At 36.7% G+C, this 16,015-nt stretch overlaps 1 protein-coding gene across 1 annotated transcript; it reads left to right on the forward strand.

Annotated features, from left to right (window-relative positions):
* The first annotated feature begins 1,438 nt into the window (after window positions 1-1,438).
* Window positions 1,439-15,286, forward strand: LOC103711733 (ISWI chromatin-remodeling complex ATPase CHR11). The gene is made up of 25 exons (XM_008797994.4): window positions 1,439-1,763; window positions 2,399-2,530; window positions 3,310-3,416; window positions 7,707-7,819; window positions 8,532-8,629; window positions 8,777-8,956; window positions 9,055-9,276; window positions 9,678-9,812; window positions 9,902-10,184; window positions 10,260-10,333; window positions 10,649-10,869; window positions 10,947-11,034; window positions 11,125-11,218; window positions 11,328-11,516; window positions 11,602-11,633; window positions 11,834-11,910; window positions 11,991-12,080; window positions 12,179-12,248; window positions 12,697-12,754; window positions 12,829-12,887; window positions 12,963-13,128; window positions 13,274-13,452; window positions 13,545-13,760; window positions 14,034-14,144; window positions 14,925-15,286. Exons 1-25 carry the CDS (start codon window positions 1,527-1,529, stop codon window positions 14,946-14,948), a joined length of 3,255 nt encoding a protein of 1,084 aa, XP_008796216.1. The 5' UTR covers window positions 1,439-1,526; the 3' UTR covers window positions 14,949-15,286.
* Window positions 15,287-16,015: the final 729 nt, after the last annotated feature.

Below are 16,015 nucleotides of genomic sequence, written 5' to 3' on the forward strand. Positions count from 1 at the left end.
GAATCCCTCTTTTATGCGAAAGATAGACTCCTGACTCAAAATGCCAAAGATGTGGAACTGCATCCACCGATCCTTTTTGGTTCTTGTTATGGCTCTTATAAAAAAACTAAGCTGCATTATGATGTTTCATTTTTTCAATAATGATAGAAAATAAAAATATCATTTTTTTTGGAATTGTTTTTTTATTAATATAGCATAAAATGTAGCCATCGGGTATTATAACCAACTAGACCATGCTAAGTGTTACGGGAGACGGTGAATCCGCATGCAAAGACTTTAGTAAGCTAATATTTAATTTATTTCTATCTAGCGAGTGAGCATGCTCTCTCACAAGATTCAGAGATTTTCACCATTTTTTCTTATATTTTTGTAGCTAGGTTTTCATAGTAGAATAACTCTTGCATGTTTTCTTATTGTCAAGTCCTATTTTGAGTACAACTTTGTATCAGATTTAATATCTGAATTAGGGATAGAGAACAATTTCCTATAAATATACATCTAATATATTATAAGGGGTGGCCTTCTAACATATTAATAAATTTTTTTTGAGAAAAATTCCTTGATGAACTAAAGGATTCTTCATTCCTGTTTTCTTTTATTTGTATGTTAATCTAGTTTCTCAAACAATTTATTGATTTCAAATATGGTGAGGGAAATAGGAATGCCCAATGTATACCCTAACCTAGCTAATAATGGTACGTGGAGTCATATTCCAGTCAAAATCTTGTCAGTTTTGAGTTGAGAACAACAAAGTGCATTCATTTTTTAGTGGCCTACAATTCAATCATAGCTCAAAATGTAAAAACGAAGATGATACCTCAACCCCTATACGACCTTTATGATCATAAATCAGAAAACCAAGTTTGGCTCTTCCATCATATTTCAATGCTCTAGTGAAATTGAACTTTCAAAATTATCACTATTTGTTGAAAACTTTAATTCAGTATTGTATTACAAAGCTACAAAGGGTGATTCAGCATAATCTTTTTTTTCTTTCCCTGATGATATTTACCTAAGCTGCGTATCTTACCATCTTCTCGATCATTATGAAATACAACTAATTTAAAAGCAGTCATTTCAATCTAAAAGACAAACAACCTTTTAAGAAGCACACATAAAAATCTAAAATACACTAAAAAATAAAAATCTTTTTTTTTAAAAATGAAATAGATAATTCATATATATCTAGTATAGATATATCCTATAAAATTAAAAAATAAAATACCACTAAAAACAATTGGCACAACCATCAAATCGGTCTTAAAGTAGGGAGACAGAACAAGGGAGGAAAGGATTAAAAAATACTAAAAAAATTAAAACCGACTTAACGTTAGGCGGGAAAGGTTTCCTCGATCCTCACACGCACCAAAACTCCACATGTGCGAACCTCTCGGTGCACTATATAATGCCTCATGTCGGGTTTTTCTCGTTCCGCACGCTCTCCTCTCGAACTCCCCCCCTTCCTCCCCCCCTCCCTCACGCCATCCTTACTTCTCCGACATCAAACCCTCGTCCCCAAATTCCCCATGGCGAAGCCCTCGAATTCCGAGGATATATCCGAGGAAACCCCCTCCAACAGCTCGATCTCCTCCTCCGAGGAGGAAAAGAACGAGGCCGACGCGAACCAGGAAGAGGAGGAGGACGAGGAGCTCGAAGCCGTCGCCGGGATGGCGAGCCCCGACGACGAGGAGTTCGGAGGTGACGGCGATGACTCGACGGAGGACGATGAGGCCGTCGCGGAGCCAAACGATGAAGCAGACGAGGTAAATGGTTTAGACGTGAATAAAAAAAAAATCACGATCTTGCCGATGAGGCCGTCCAGGAGTGGGGGCTAGGGTGTCTGACCATCAAATCGTTGATTTTATGTTTCCAGATCGGTTTTAATGATTTCTCGTGTTTTCCGTTTCTTCCTTATAAATGGTTGTATAGCCGAGTAGAAAGATTGATTTTTTTCTTCTTCCCTTTCCTGATGGGTTTGATGTGGTTTATTGGATTTCTTGGCGATCACTGCTTAATTTTGTAGCCCTTCCGTGGTTTCTTTGTTGTTTGCTATGAAAGTTTGCTCCCTTGTGTCGTTAGGGTTAGCTTCTTACCATCTGTCTCTTTTTGATTGATTTTTTGTTATTGCTATTGGATTGTGGTTTGTTTTGCTAAGGAGGAAGGGTTTACATGGACATGGATTTATAATATTCACATGAATAGTACTTGGCTGATGATCTCGGGGGGGGGAAAGGAGAGAGGCCTAGGTTTTTCTCTTTCAGAAGCTGAAGCTTCTAACTCTGATTGTCTTTCCCAAGAAAGTCGGCATCATATCGAGTTCTTTGATGCTAGGGAACCCAGGTATCTGTCAGGAGAAGCTTCTGCATGTGCTGAAGTAATTGCTTTGATATTTATGCAGGCTGGGGAGCCATCTGTAAATGCTGAAATTGGAAAGCGCGAGAGAGCCAGGCTAAGAGAGATGCAGAGGCTGAAGAAGCAAAAGATTCAAGAAATTCTGGCCCAACAAAATGCTGCCATTGATGCTGACATGGTCTGTAGATTTTGCATGAAACTAACTGGGAAGGATCAATGAGAGATACTTTATATGCTTTACAATGCATGCCAAGATCTACCTATTTTATATAACTAGAGTCAATTTACAATGCACTGCTTGTGAAGCATTGCATGGCATGAAATCCACATCCTTGGCAAATGGTCATCCCCTTTTCTTAGATACATCGTCAATGTATAAATTAGGAAATGGAGTGTATTGGCAGATAAAAACGGAAAATAAATTCAGATTATGTAGGAAATGCTATCTGTGCACATTCTTTCCCCTAAAATTGATCATGGACAACATGACTTGCATGTGTTTGATATATATATATATATATATATATATATATATATATATATATATATATATATATATATATATAGTGGGTGGGTGGGTGCATGTGTGGGCGCGTGTTTCTGTGTGTGCGTGCATGAAAATTCGACCATGAAAAGACCTTGCTAAGTGCAATTCTCTTTTTCCTGTGCACAACAAACTCCAATCCATTTCTATGACGACATGATTTAGATTCTAGAGAGAGTTTAACATGGGAAGTATATTAGTAGAAAGAGGATGGATCTTGGGAAAATGTACATACTGAAAAAGGGAATGTTCCCTCTCAATTATTTATTTGTTTGTCATCCATGAGACAATGACTCATATCGTGTTTCTATATTTTTTCCCCTCTAATGTATTTCTGCTGCCATGCTTGCTTTGTAGCTTCTGTGTTTTTATGCTTATCATTTTGTGCAAGCTAACAATTGATACACTCTCAGAACAATAAAGGTAAAGGACGGCTTAAGTATTTGCTGCAACAGACTGAGATATTTGCTCATTTTGCAAAAAGTGTACAATCTGCATCAGAGAAGAAGCAAAGAGGAAGGTAATATTGCTGGCATCATAATTAGTACCTTGGGTGGCATTCCTAATAAAGAAAGCACAGTTGGAAGCCACTGACTAAACATATCAACTTTCCTCATGAATGTTTTCCATTTGTTGCAATAGTTGGTGTCTTCTGATTTTAATACTTAATGGACCTCCAAAATTTTAACCATTTAACTAGATATTGAAAACACACTTATAAATTCTTTAATCGACTAATCTTATATTTATTTATGGTTTATAGCCTTTTTAGTTAATCAATGTTTCTTATTGACTTAAATGACATAGAAGTGATTCTGCTTTAAGCAAGATATTTGATTAGAAATGTTACATTGTTAGGTACTTAATGGTGTAGTTGGTCTTGCTAAGTTCCATGAAAGAGGAGAAGATGCAGATTTAACCACTTCTAGGAGTTACTTGTTTAAGTCAGCTAATTCATATTCTTGAGGCCATTCTTGGAAAGTAGTTGCAATTTGAGCATCTTCCATTTCCACACTCATTAGTTCTCATCAATCATATGTAAATAATATACACTATGAGGTTAATATATTCCACAAGGAACTCATGTGTGTTCCAAGCACAAAGCAACAATTGAAGAACTGACCAATAAAATATTTATATTAATATTTGCCCAAAGAGGGTGAGCCTTGGCGTAATGGTTAGGTTGCTTCATTGTGACTTGGAGGTCATATATTCGTAACACGGAAATAGCCTCTTCACATGCAAGCATAAGGCTGCATACATCTGAGCCTCCCTAGACCCTGCAATGATGAATGATGGTAGCCTCGTGCACTATGCTGCCCTTTTTTACTAATATTTGCCCAAACCTACATGTCCTATCCAATTGTGCCTCATAATCTCTGAGTTAATTCATGATTTGGGCTAGAAATGATTGCATGTTCACTCAAGGCCCATCAGGTGGGCTTTGTTTAGGCTTGATTTGGACTTAAGTAGTGTGGGTGTATTGTTGCACCAAGGCTCCATTCAAATTTTGAATTTATTTCTAGGTTGGCTTGGGTCATATCCATCTCATCTAGGAGTTTGATATAAGATAGCTAATGTCAACCTTCAACGCACATTTGTTCTATGAAATGCTTGATTTTAGGTTATGGTGTTCTCCAATTAGCCTAATGAAGTTCAAATTAGTTTTCATGTTCTATTTATATTAGCTAATGATTGATGCATGCTTATAAACTTATAATTTAAAAATAAATTCCTACCAAAGAAGTAATGTAAAGCAAATTTTCATTTAATCTCCAACTTGGTCCCATCCTACAATAGCCTGCTGGAACTTGAATATGCCGTGTATTAGTCTTGCTTAACTCTTCCCATTCTCTACAAACATATCTATGTTCCCCTCAATCCGGAAGTTTCTCTCTCATCTTGCAGTCTCAAGGGATAATTTTGTTCCCTTCAAAGATTTGATAAGGTCAATTGCAAATCTAATTCATTCCCCCTTCATTTGTTATGGCCCTTTGTTTGCCTGTTTGTAGCTTTATCTCTAGCACTTGATTGCTATCTATAGTTCCTTAGGAAATCAAGTCACTTAGCAAGTGATCCTTTATTTCCTAATAACACTTGGAAAGGATCCCATGCCTCCTATAGAATCATCCTCACTTTAAGAAACCTTAACCAAGAAAGAGTGGATGAAAGATGTTGTGCTCCCTTCTATCTCTTTTCAGTTAAGACTTTCTTGACTTGAAATTACTTACCAGAATTAGGAGTTGGTGTGGGGGTAGGTATGGGTGCTCAGGAGTGGATATTTAAAGAACATTTCAATTAAGGAAGTGCTTAGAGAGAAAATACAAGTTTGAATTTCCTTGAGATTTCTGAAGCAGGTAAATTACCCTAGGTAGAAGTTTCCTTCCACCATGACTTGACTAAGGGATCCTAATTATGAAGGAAAAAAGAGATGCTGTGCCCTTCTTTTTGTGTGTACCAAAATTTGTTTCATCTATCTATAAATCATGGCATAGTTTCATAAGAAGATAAGTCCAATCACGGCCTTCTATTCCTTGTTTGATTTTAATTTTATTTTGTTCCTGCATTTATGGGTATAGGATAGAGTACCTAATTTAAATCTCTCTCTTTTAACATTTGCATGTTTTCTTTTGATTTTTAATACTTGATTTCCATTGCTTATAGTCTGTTTAGATCGCTTCCACCAGACCCATTTATAAGTTGGTTCCACCAAAAAAATGCCTCCCGTACAATCTCTCTGTTCTGTGTGTGAATGCCGATTGGGGAATTCGAATGCAACATCCTTGCATTGGCAAGTGATGATCCACATGCAGGTGTTTTGATATTTCCTCCATTTCGATGCAATTATTGCACTAGGGAAAAAACCAAACTGCCCCCATATTTCTCATCAGATGGTAGTGCAAAACATGAGCAATATATCCTGCATCTGCAGGAACACTTTGTTTGTAGTCAGGTTGGGATGATATAACCTTGCCCTATACACAAATAGGCCTTTTTCTTTCCTTCTGGCAAGATAGAGACACAAGTGAAGCTTATGTGTAGAAACTAGGGAATATGTTTCTACCTAACTGGATAACTCGAATGTAAATCCCTATGGCTGTTCACCTTCTTTGTCTGCTTATCTTCTCTGTTAAGTAGCTGAACGTTGCCCGCAGCCCTCTTCCTATCAGTTCAATATTCTGGTATTTTAGCTAATAAACTTTTAAATCTAAGTTCTTCTGTCATTTCATCATTAACATGACAATGTTGTCACATTTGGGTGTCTCAGACTTCTCTAACTCCCTAGACGGGATAGGGTGTCTCATGCTCAACCAACCATGCCCTGATGGGGGAGATTCTTTCTACACCATGAGCAAAGAGATTTGCAATTATTGGAAGTTATTATATTTTCTAATGAGAATTATCAAATTTTGATGGTTTATAGAGTCAAAATAAGTGGTGTCAAGTCCGAGTTTATGGCTTCTATATACTTTAACTACAATATTTGGTAGTATCATTCAATAATTGAATGAACATAAAGTAAAAAAAAAGAAAAATCAGATTTTGTGATGTTTGATAGTTGGAATAGAGTGCACATGTTAAGGATATGAACTTTGTGACTTTCGTAACACTGTCTTCATCTGGACAAGATTTTGGCCTATCTCCCATATTGGACATTTGGCAATATGATACATATGAAATTTCAGTACTTATTATCTTTTGCTACTATAAACTGATATATCCAAGATCTCGGTGCAATATCAGTAGATTGGCCAAGATGTTCTGATTTCTCTTTTACAATTTTAAATGAACAATTTTAATGATCAAATATCAAAATTAATGCCTAAAGGTGGTAGTTAATTAGGTTTAACCAATTATTACAGTATTCATATATCTTGATTCCAATGATATTGGCCGAGATCTTAGAACATTTCAACTCTTTCCAAAGATTCTCAACTTACCAACTTGGCCTGGGTAAACGGAAACCTGGTTCATCTCGAAATTGTCCACCCACCAAGACGGCTGAGATCTTAAGTTTTAAATGCCTTGTTTCGTAATTAAAGATGATAGTTATTAATTTTAAATTATATTTCTTTGCATAATGAGGCATCTGTGTGATAAAAAAAGTATATTATTTCGTTATGTTCCAAGCAATCTGGGATACTGGGAGGGGCAAGCTGGAGACAAACCTAACATTTGACCTTTTTTTTTTGCACAAAGTGGCTTCTCTAGAACTCGAACCCGTGCCATTGCACTTGCTTGCCCAAGTCTTTTACGGTTTTACCATTGCACCAAGCATGACCCCTGAGGAATCTCTGTGATCATTTGGAAATAGAAACTTAAAATTTTTTAAACTTGGTGTTTTAATTTGGATCCTTTTAGATGTATGACTTATGTTTTAAATGTGAAGATAATGTTGTTCCTTTTTTTCTGGTTGGTTGGGGTGGGGGTGGGGTTCTTGTTGAATTGATTTACGATCTATATGCAAAAACATTTTGGTGAAAAAGGATGCCTCTTTCATAAGAATATGTTAAAAACAGTCTTCAGCTGATGGGCCATGAAAATTGCTGTTAAACATCTCCTAGTCCAGCTATGTGATTATAATGATAGAATTGTTTCAAACGGATTGTTTTTAGCTTGGCTCTTCCTATGCCCCTAAATATTATTTCTGTAAATAATCACTTAAAAATTTATTGTGCTTCTTGGATTCTTTTTTTTTTTAACATTGCTCAAAATCTTTATTATAGTGTGTGATGTTTTTGAGGACATTTTTTGGAGTACTTATATTATGATACTTTGCACAACATGTTTCTGATGCAATCTTTTTCAGGGGGCGCCATGCATCAAAATTAACTGAGGAGGAAGAGGATGAAGAATGCCTTAAGGAGGAAGAAGGTGGTTTCTCTACTGCAGGAGGGACACGTTTGGTTTCACAACCATCTTGTAAGTTTTCTTAGTAAGGAGTCCTTATTGTATGAAAGCCTTGTACATTCCCATGCATGCTCTAATGTGATTGTTTTACAATGATGAATGAAATATGCAAATAAGCTATCCTGCATCCATTTTCATTGTCTTCCATTCTCTTCTCCAGTCTCTCTTTTTTCTTTGAATGATTGCATGACATGTGTACCATAAAAAAAATCTCCAAAAAGAGAAGATCGGATGGTATGAGAACCATGTGACATCTGCCCCTTTTTGACTTGTAGCACCTGAAGACTTGAAACTGTCTGAACCAGTCCAATAAAACCTATCAATGGTTCATTCTACATGTGATCACCCTGTCAAACACTGATCTATGGGAAAGTAACCCATCAATAATAGTAATGGTTGGCATGTGATTCCATGTTTAGAGTCAAACATTAAGAAGTTTAGGTGATGCAATAACTAATGGCAGCAGGTCAGTATATTCACACTGAAAAGGTAAGTGTTAAGGAGTTTCAATAATGCATACCATCATTTCCACAATATTGAATATTTAGTTTTCATCACCATGATCTAATTATGTATGGAAAACATTCAAACTTCTTTTTCCAGGTTAAATTTAAATAATTCTCTCTTACTAATGTTGGACCAGCCCTTGTTTTTTCTAGCTCGTTAGCGGTCAGACATTTGGATTTGTGTGTTTGATTTTGCTTTGTATATCTTTTCTTCTCAGGTATACAAGGAAAAATGAGGGATTACCAACTGGCAGGATTAAATTGGCTGATAAGGTTGTATGAAAATGGAATCAATGGAATTCTAGCTGATGAAATGGTACACATGAAATTACTTTTCAAGCTTGTTTTTTCTCCCATCCTTTAACTACCCTGCTTGATTTTATATCAGATTGAGTTAAACACAATTGTGGAAGATGGTTTCTTTCTTTAAATTGTTTGTAATATGGTAATATTTGTCGTCTAGGGTCTTGGGAAAACATTGCAAACCATCTCTCTACTGGGCTATTTGCACGAGTTCAGAGGGATTACAGGCCCTCATATGGTGGTAGCACCAAAATCTACCCTTGGCAACTGGATGAAAGAGATTCGCCGCTTCTGTCCTGTTTTGCGTGCTATAAAGTTTCTTGGAAACCCAGATGAAAGGGTCAGTCAGAAGCTTATACCCGTTCTTCATTGTTTTCAAGCATTATTATTGCTGAATTGTATCCATGATTCCATATTCTAACTTTTTTTTTTTTGCAGAAATATATATGCGATAATTTATTAGTGGCTGGGAAGTTCGATGTATGTGTAACTAGTTTTGAAATGGCCATCAAAGAGAAAAATGCCCTAAGACGCTTTAGTTGGCGTTATGTTATTATTGATGAAGCTCATCGGATAAAAAATGAAAACTCTCTTCTTTCTAAAACAATGAGACTCTATAATACAAACTATCGTCTTCTTATTACGGGAACACCGCTTCAGGTATTAATTTGCTTCAAATTGCAATTTCCTTGAGTGCTTTCACCTTTCTAGGAGCGGGTCCCATTTGCTTTTCCCGCTAAATTTGTGTAGTTCAATCAGCCAAACTACCTTTTCTTTTGCAAGCACCTTTATCCTATATACTACTTTGGTCTTATCTCTTATGTTTATTAAAGCACCGTGCATGAATTGATTGCATGTCTTCCTGATTGAATTTTAGGATGGCAAAATGGGTGTACCAACAAGCATCAGTGATTGGGATTTACATCATATTTTTTTTACGTGCTTTTTTTGGGGACTTTTTTTTTTGCACATTTTCACAAGCAGTCTCTATTTTCCAATTCATAAGTAGTTCAAGCAAGCTTTTTGAACAAATATATTTGTGTTAATTTCTATATGTGCAGAATAATCTTCATGAGCTGTGGTCTCTTCTTAATTTTCTACTCCCTGAGATTTTTAGTTCAGCAGAAACCTTTGATGCATGGTTTCAAATATCTGGGGAAAATGATCAGCAAGAGGTTGTCCAACAACTTCACAAGGTAAAATAAGAGTATATTGTCGGTAAACTTGCTTGCTATTATTTGATTAATGGTGTTAATGAGTGATTCTGTTTCTTTTCATTTTTAAGGTTCTTCACCCATTTCTCCTCCGAAGGCTTAAATCTGATGTTGAAAAAGGTTTACCTCCAAAAAAGGAAACTATACTCAAAGTAGGAATGTCCCAGATGCAGAAGCAGTATTACCGTGCTCTGCTTCAGAAAGATCTGGAGGCCATTAATGCTGGAGGAGAACGTAAACGTCTTCTAAACATAGCTATGCAGCTGCGTAAATGTTGTAATCATCCATATCTGTTCCAAGGTGCGGAACCTGGCCCACCTTATATGACAGGAGAACATCTTGTCACAAATGCGGGTAGGATAAAATCTGTTGGACCTTTTGACCTTTCAAACCAAGCACAGGCTTCATGACCTTATGATCTCTTTTCAGGAAAAATGGTTCTTCTAGATAAATTGCTGCCCAAGTTAAAAGAGCGTGATTCCAGAGTTCTAATTTTTTCACAGGTTTAAACTTATTCCATATATTTGCTGTTGTATTGTAGACAATTTTACTTTCTGCTTTGTAATGCCTGAAAGCTAGAACAGTTTACAAAAGAACATGCAAAATGCTCTCAAGTTAAGCCATATTTCGTGGATCGTGAACTGGTATTGCTCAGCAACAAACAAATATTGCTTTTACAGAGTCCCTTTTCCTTTTTTGGACTCATTCAATTCATACTCTTCTTGTGTGTATGCATAGAATATGCCCATTCTGTGGCTTTCATATTTTATTACTGTTTGTTAAATATTTTCTGCTAATAGTTTGGTTTTGGTATGTAGATGACTAGACTTCTGGATATATTGGAGGATTATTTAATGTTTCGCAGATACCAATACTGTCGCATTGATGGTAATACTGGTGGGGAAGAACGTGATGCTTCTATTGAAGCCTTCAATCGGCCAGGGAGTGAAAAGTTCATTTTCTTGCTCTCAACCAGAGCTGGTGGCCTGGGGATTAACCTTGCCACTGCAGACGTTGTTATTCTTTATGACAGTGATTGGTAATTCTTTTTATATGCTAATGCTTCATTTCTTATATCATGCACCTTTGGCCTTATTTTTCTGTCACTGTATTTAGGAATCCTCAAGTTGATTTGCAAGCACAAGATCGTGCCCACAGGATTGGTCAAAAAAAAGAAGTTCAAGTGTTCCGTTTCTGCACGGAGGTCTAACCTTATGGAGTTAATTAAATAGCAAACTTTAATGTGAAACAATGAATAGAAAAGCTTTTTAACATTTTTCTTATAAAAATGCAGTACACTATCGAAGAAAAAGTGATTGAGAGGGCATATAAGAAACTTGCACTTGATGCTTTAGTGATCCAACAAGGTCGGTTAGCAGAGCAGAAAAGTAAGTAATCCCCTTTCAAAGATTTTGTGGTCTTCCTGCAATGCAGTTTATGTATGTATATGTTCCAGAATTTCTTATATCATGTTTTTCTTGATTCTTCTTAATGCAGCTGTTAATAAAGATGAATTGTTGCAAATGGTGAGATTTGGTGCTGAAATGGTCTTCAGCTCCAAGGATAGCACAATAACAGACGAGGATATTGACCGTATCATAGCTAAAGGAGAGGAGGCAACAGCTGAGCTCGATGCTAAAATGAAGAAATTTACGGAAGATGCCATCAAGTTTAAAATGGATGACAGTATGTGGATCCCTTCCATTGATCTTTCATTTCCTTGGATGAGCCAAATGGTTAGCTTTACAATGCTTGCATCTTTTTTGTGCAGCTGCTGACCTTTATGATTTCGATGATGAGAAGGTACACTAATTTGAAATATACTGTGGTTCCACATCGTAGTTGCACGGTCTCTTGTTTACAAGCTGCTGCTTTGTTGTTTATTTTTTTTAAAATTTTTTGAATGATTCTTGGAAAGTCTTAACTTATTTTGGCCATATCTGTAATATAAGCACTCTGAGTTATTGCGTCCGTATTCATTCCCCCTCCTGTTGTTTTTGAAGGATGATAACAAAATTGACTTCAAGAAACTTGTCACGGAGAACTATGTTGAACCTTCAAGGAGGGAGAGAAAACGAAAGTAAGGCCATTTTGTTGGCTGCAGATCGCGTTTTTATTTAGTCTTTAGGAACCTGATTTATTTTCCACCAATTTTTATAGTTACTCAGATGTTAATTACTTCAAGCAAGCGTTGCGGCAAGGTGGTCCGGCAAGAGCAAAAGAGCCCCGGATTCCTCGCATGCCTCAGTTGTAAGTTTAATTTGGTGCTGGTCCCTTTTCTGTTCATATGTTGTACTGGACTACGAGTGACTACTGAACATTTTGATTGGTGCTACCATATTTTACAGACATGATTTTCAGTTTTTCAACACAAAGAGGTTGAGTGAATTGTATGAAAAAGAAGTGCGGTATCTTATGGTGCGTGACATACTCTTTAATATTCTCTTCTTTTTTCTAATCCTGCACTTGTTTACTTTAACCTGCTCCTTTTTTGTATAATTTTTTTGAATAACTTGGCAGTAGTTGAACTGTGTGGTCATTTCTTTCTGACTCCAATCCTGAAAGGATCCCCAACTATAAGTACAGATGCTTATTATAAAACTGTCAAAAGAAGCTTAAATGTTCAGCAACCCTCTCATTACTGTTTTAGATGGGTATTTTTCTTCTGATTTCCTCAGTACCTAGCTTGTCATCCTACCAAGCTAAGTACAACTGTGAAAGGCTGCTGCCTCTTGCTGTTTATATCTCTGTTTACAAGATGCTATCATAAGGCTTTTTCTGATAGTTTTTAGCTAGTAAAAGGATTTTGATCTCAATTCTCTAGCAAGGGCATTGGTGATTTCGTTGTTTGTTTATATATGGTCAGCATACACATCAAAGGAATCAGTCAAAAGACACATTTGGTGATGGTGATGAACCTGAAGGTATTGTATTCATTTAGCAGATATTGTCTTGGTTGATTTGTGGCTGGAACTGATAATTTTGAATGATTCTGTAGACTTGGGTGAACCCTTGACTGGGGAGGAACAGGAAGAAAGGGAGCAGTTGCTAGAAGAGGTGAGGGAGATCACTGGTCGGTAACATTGATGCAGACAATGAATTTTTTATGATTATACTTTTTGCAAATTTCAGGGTTTTTCAACATGGACAAGGAGAGACTTCAATACATTTATTCGGGCATGCGAGAAGTATGGCCGCAATAACATAAGGGGTATAGCTTCTGAAATGGAGGGCAAAACAGAAGAGGAGGTAGAAAGATATGCTAAAGTCTTCAGAGAGAGATACACGGAATTGAATGGTATATGATGCATTATCAAATTGCATATGACATACTGCTCTCTTTCTACTCAATATTCACATTATGTGTACTGCAGAAATCAAAATTGGTTTTCTATCTTCACATCCTGATATTGTGTGCTTAATTTTGCTTGGTGTCCCATCAGATTATGATAGGATAATCAAGAGCATAGAAAGAGGGGAGGCAAGAATCTCTCGCAAGGATGAGATAATGAAGGCAATTGGGAAAAAGTTAGATCGATACAAGAATCCTTGGTTAGAATTGAAGATTCAGTATGGCCAAAACAAAGGGAAGTTGTACAATGAAGAATGTGACCGCTTCATGGTGTGCAATTTTTATGGGTCCTCAAATGATCGATTGATTATATATTTTTGGCCTCCTGGCATGTCTTGATACTACATTATTTATATTTTCAGTTATGCATGGTTCACAAACTTGGATATGGGAATTGGGATGAGCTGAAAGCAGCATTCCGCTCTTCGCCCTTATTCCGGTTTGACTGGTTTGTGAAGTCCCGCACCACTCAAGAGCTTGCCAGGCGCTGTGATGCCCTCATCCGCCTGTTGGAGAAAGAAAATCAGGAATATGATGAGCGGGAGAGACAAGCTCGCAAAGATAAAAAACTTGCTAAGGTTGAGCTTTCTAATCTTGTTACTGGCTTCACAGAATTGGATGTATTGTTATATTCTTTTGACTTTGCTAGTTGTCTGAATTTTTTTTTTTTGCACATCATCATGACAGTGTTCCAATATTAAAATGTTTGAAGACCTCTCACTCTTTTCACTACATCCTCTGATTTCATATACATAATTTTATCATATTGATGATTGGAACTGCTTATTTAGATATGTATTCAACTAAAAGTTATTGACCTTCCTCCTTGTTTTGTTGTCCCTGCCTTTCAGAATGTGACACCATTCAAGCGGTCCATGTTAAGGCCACCAGCTATGGAAAACCCTGTGCTGGCTTCATTCAAGAGACGGAAGCAACTGGGGATGAATGACAATGCAGTCTCGGTGAGTTGAATATACACCATACTTGCCATGACGGAAATTTCGTAAGTTTCTGACATGGAATGAGATGGGGAAGCAACCATTGAAAATTATGCAGGAGACAAATCGTACAGGAGAAGATTAGAAAACTGAAAACATGGATATTGACAGAAAATGCTTTATTAAAAAGTAAATAGAAGCTGGCTTATTTCACTTTTTGCTTGTTTATTTGGGGAAAGAAATTATAATCTTGAAACTGAACCACTTGACAGATGAGCATATGCTACCCAAATTTTGAGTCAGGGAGTGTTATAAGATCCATTCTCTACTCTGAAGTACTTTATAGGTGCCAGCCATGTTTACAATGAGTTCCTGCATTTTGGGGTGATGAAAATGATTTTGGTATCTTGAGCCATGGGGAAACACCAAAAAGAAGGCAAAACCTAATTCCACTCTTTTTTTTTTTCATGAAGGCTTTATTTGGCCATAGCTGTTTTACAAGCGAGAGTAGAATTTTCAACTTGTTTGAAAGGTCACAACTCCTAGTAGTTTGTCCCAAGTGAAATAATGAACTTTGGAGTATTACTGCTCAATACATTATCTGGTCATGGTTTTGATTAAAACCACTTGGATTTTGTTCGAAAAAAATATGCTGTCTTCTATTTTTTAGGCGTGAAATTTTTGCAGTTGACTTGCATGCTGCATCTCTTTTAGCGACTCATGAAAATTGGTTCTTAAATTATCATTGAACTGCAGGTCGGAACATGCTGATGTACGATTTGTTTTTTCATGTACTTGTAACAGGGGGGAAGGAGGAGGAGGGGATGATTTTAGTTAAGAGTCAACTGCTGCTTTTTGAAGTTCAGGACCAAAGACATCCTGGAAATATAGGCGAGTATTCTAGTTGTAGCACATTGCTCATTTTGCTGAATGCAGGGGCTTAACATGACCTTCTCCAAATATATTAGCAAACACTGTCTTCCCGTCTCCAGACAAATGCTGGCTGTAGCATCTGTAATTTGCCATTCTAAAGGTGATATCTCATAATGTGGTCATACTAAAGGTTAGCCCCCTTCCATCCGTTTTTGTTGTTCAGGAGTGTATTATTTTGAATGCTGGGGAATCCAAAATATATTCTATTATAGCGTTTTTCTTGGATCTCGAAATATGGTTGCTTATAGTTTGTTATTTAGGTCAGAAGTTACCCACAAACACCTGGTGGAGAGCTTGACAACATAGGATTTGCTATGCTCAAAAATAAAATGCATGTTAACCTGTTCCCTAACGAATGTGTATGACATGCAGATGTAACTTTAAATCTGAGTCGGCTGTCACGTGACTTTCCTATTGGTCCTCTTTAACAAGCTTTACTTTTGACAACAGCATGTAGTAGGAAGGAAGGGCCTTCCTGTGACTCTGTGAGTTCTTTTTTTGGTTTTTATCCCCCCCCCCCCCCCCCCCCGGCAAACATAAAAAAAAAGAACTGTGGTTGTAATGATATCTGGTGAGTATGTTGTCATGCACAACTCAAGATTATGTGATGTTGTGCTAAGGTTCTGGTTATCCGCATGAAATCCTTCTTAATTATAGAAATGGTTGAACAAAAACTTTCCACCACATCTCAAATAGAACAGCGAACATATACTCACAATTAATTAGAGTTTAAGTTACTGATAAATCTAACAAAGGAAGAAATGTTCTTTTTTTTTAAAAAAAAAAAGAAACGAAATACCACAAAATTTTGTATTTTGCCCCATTTTTAATGATAAGATCGGCTAGATAGTCAGGTCCAAAAGGTCCTTAAAATTCCAAAATAAATGAGCCAGATACATCAAAATGAAACAGGAGCGCTAACTCTTCTAACATTATATTAGTTAATGTTGCATTTTGCTCAG

Source organism: Phoenix dactylifera, chromosome 13 (assembly GCF_009389715.1).
Source record: "Phoenix dactylifera cultivar Barhee BC4 chromosome 13, palm_55x_up_171113_PBpolish2nd_filt_p, whole genome shotgun sequence".
Lineage (NCBI taxonomy): Eukaryota > Viridiplantae > Streptophyta > Magnoliopsida > Arecales > Arecaceae > Phoenix > Phoenix dactylifera.

Coding starts and splice junctions, on each gene's coding strand:
- LOC103711733 (XM_008797994.4), top strand. CDS start 1,527: ATGGCGAAGCCCTCGAATTCCGAGGATATATCCGAGGAAACCCCCTCC. Junction 7,820..8,531: donor TTTGGTTTCACAACCATCTT/GTAAGTTTTCTT, acceptor TTTTCTTCTCAG/GTATACAAGGAAAAATGAGG. Junction 10,334..10,648: donor GAGTTCTAATTTTTTCACAG/GTTTAAACTTAT, acceptor TTTGGTATGTAG/ATGACTAGACTTCTGGATAT.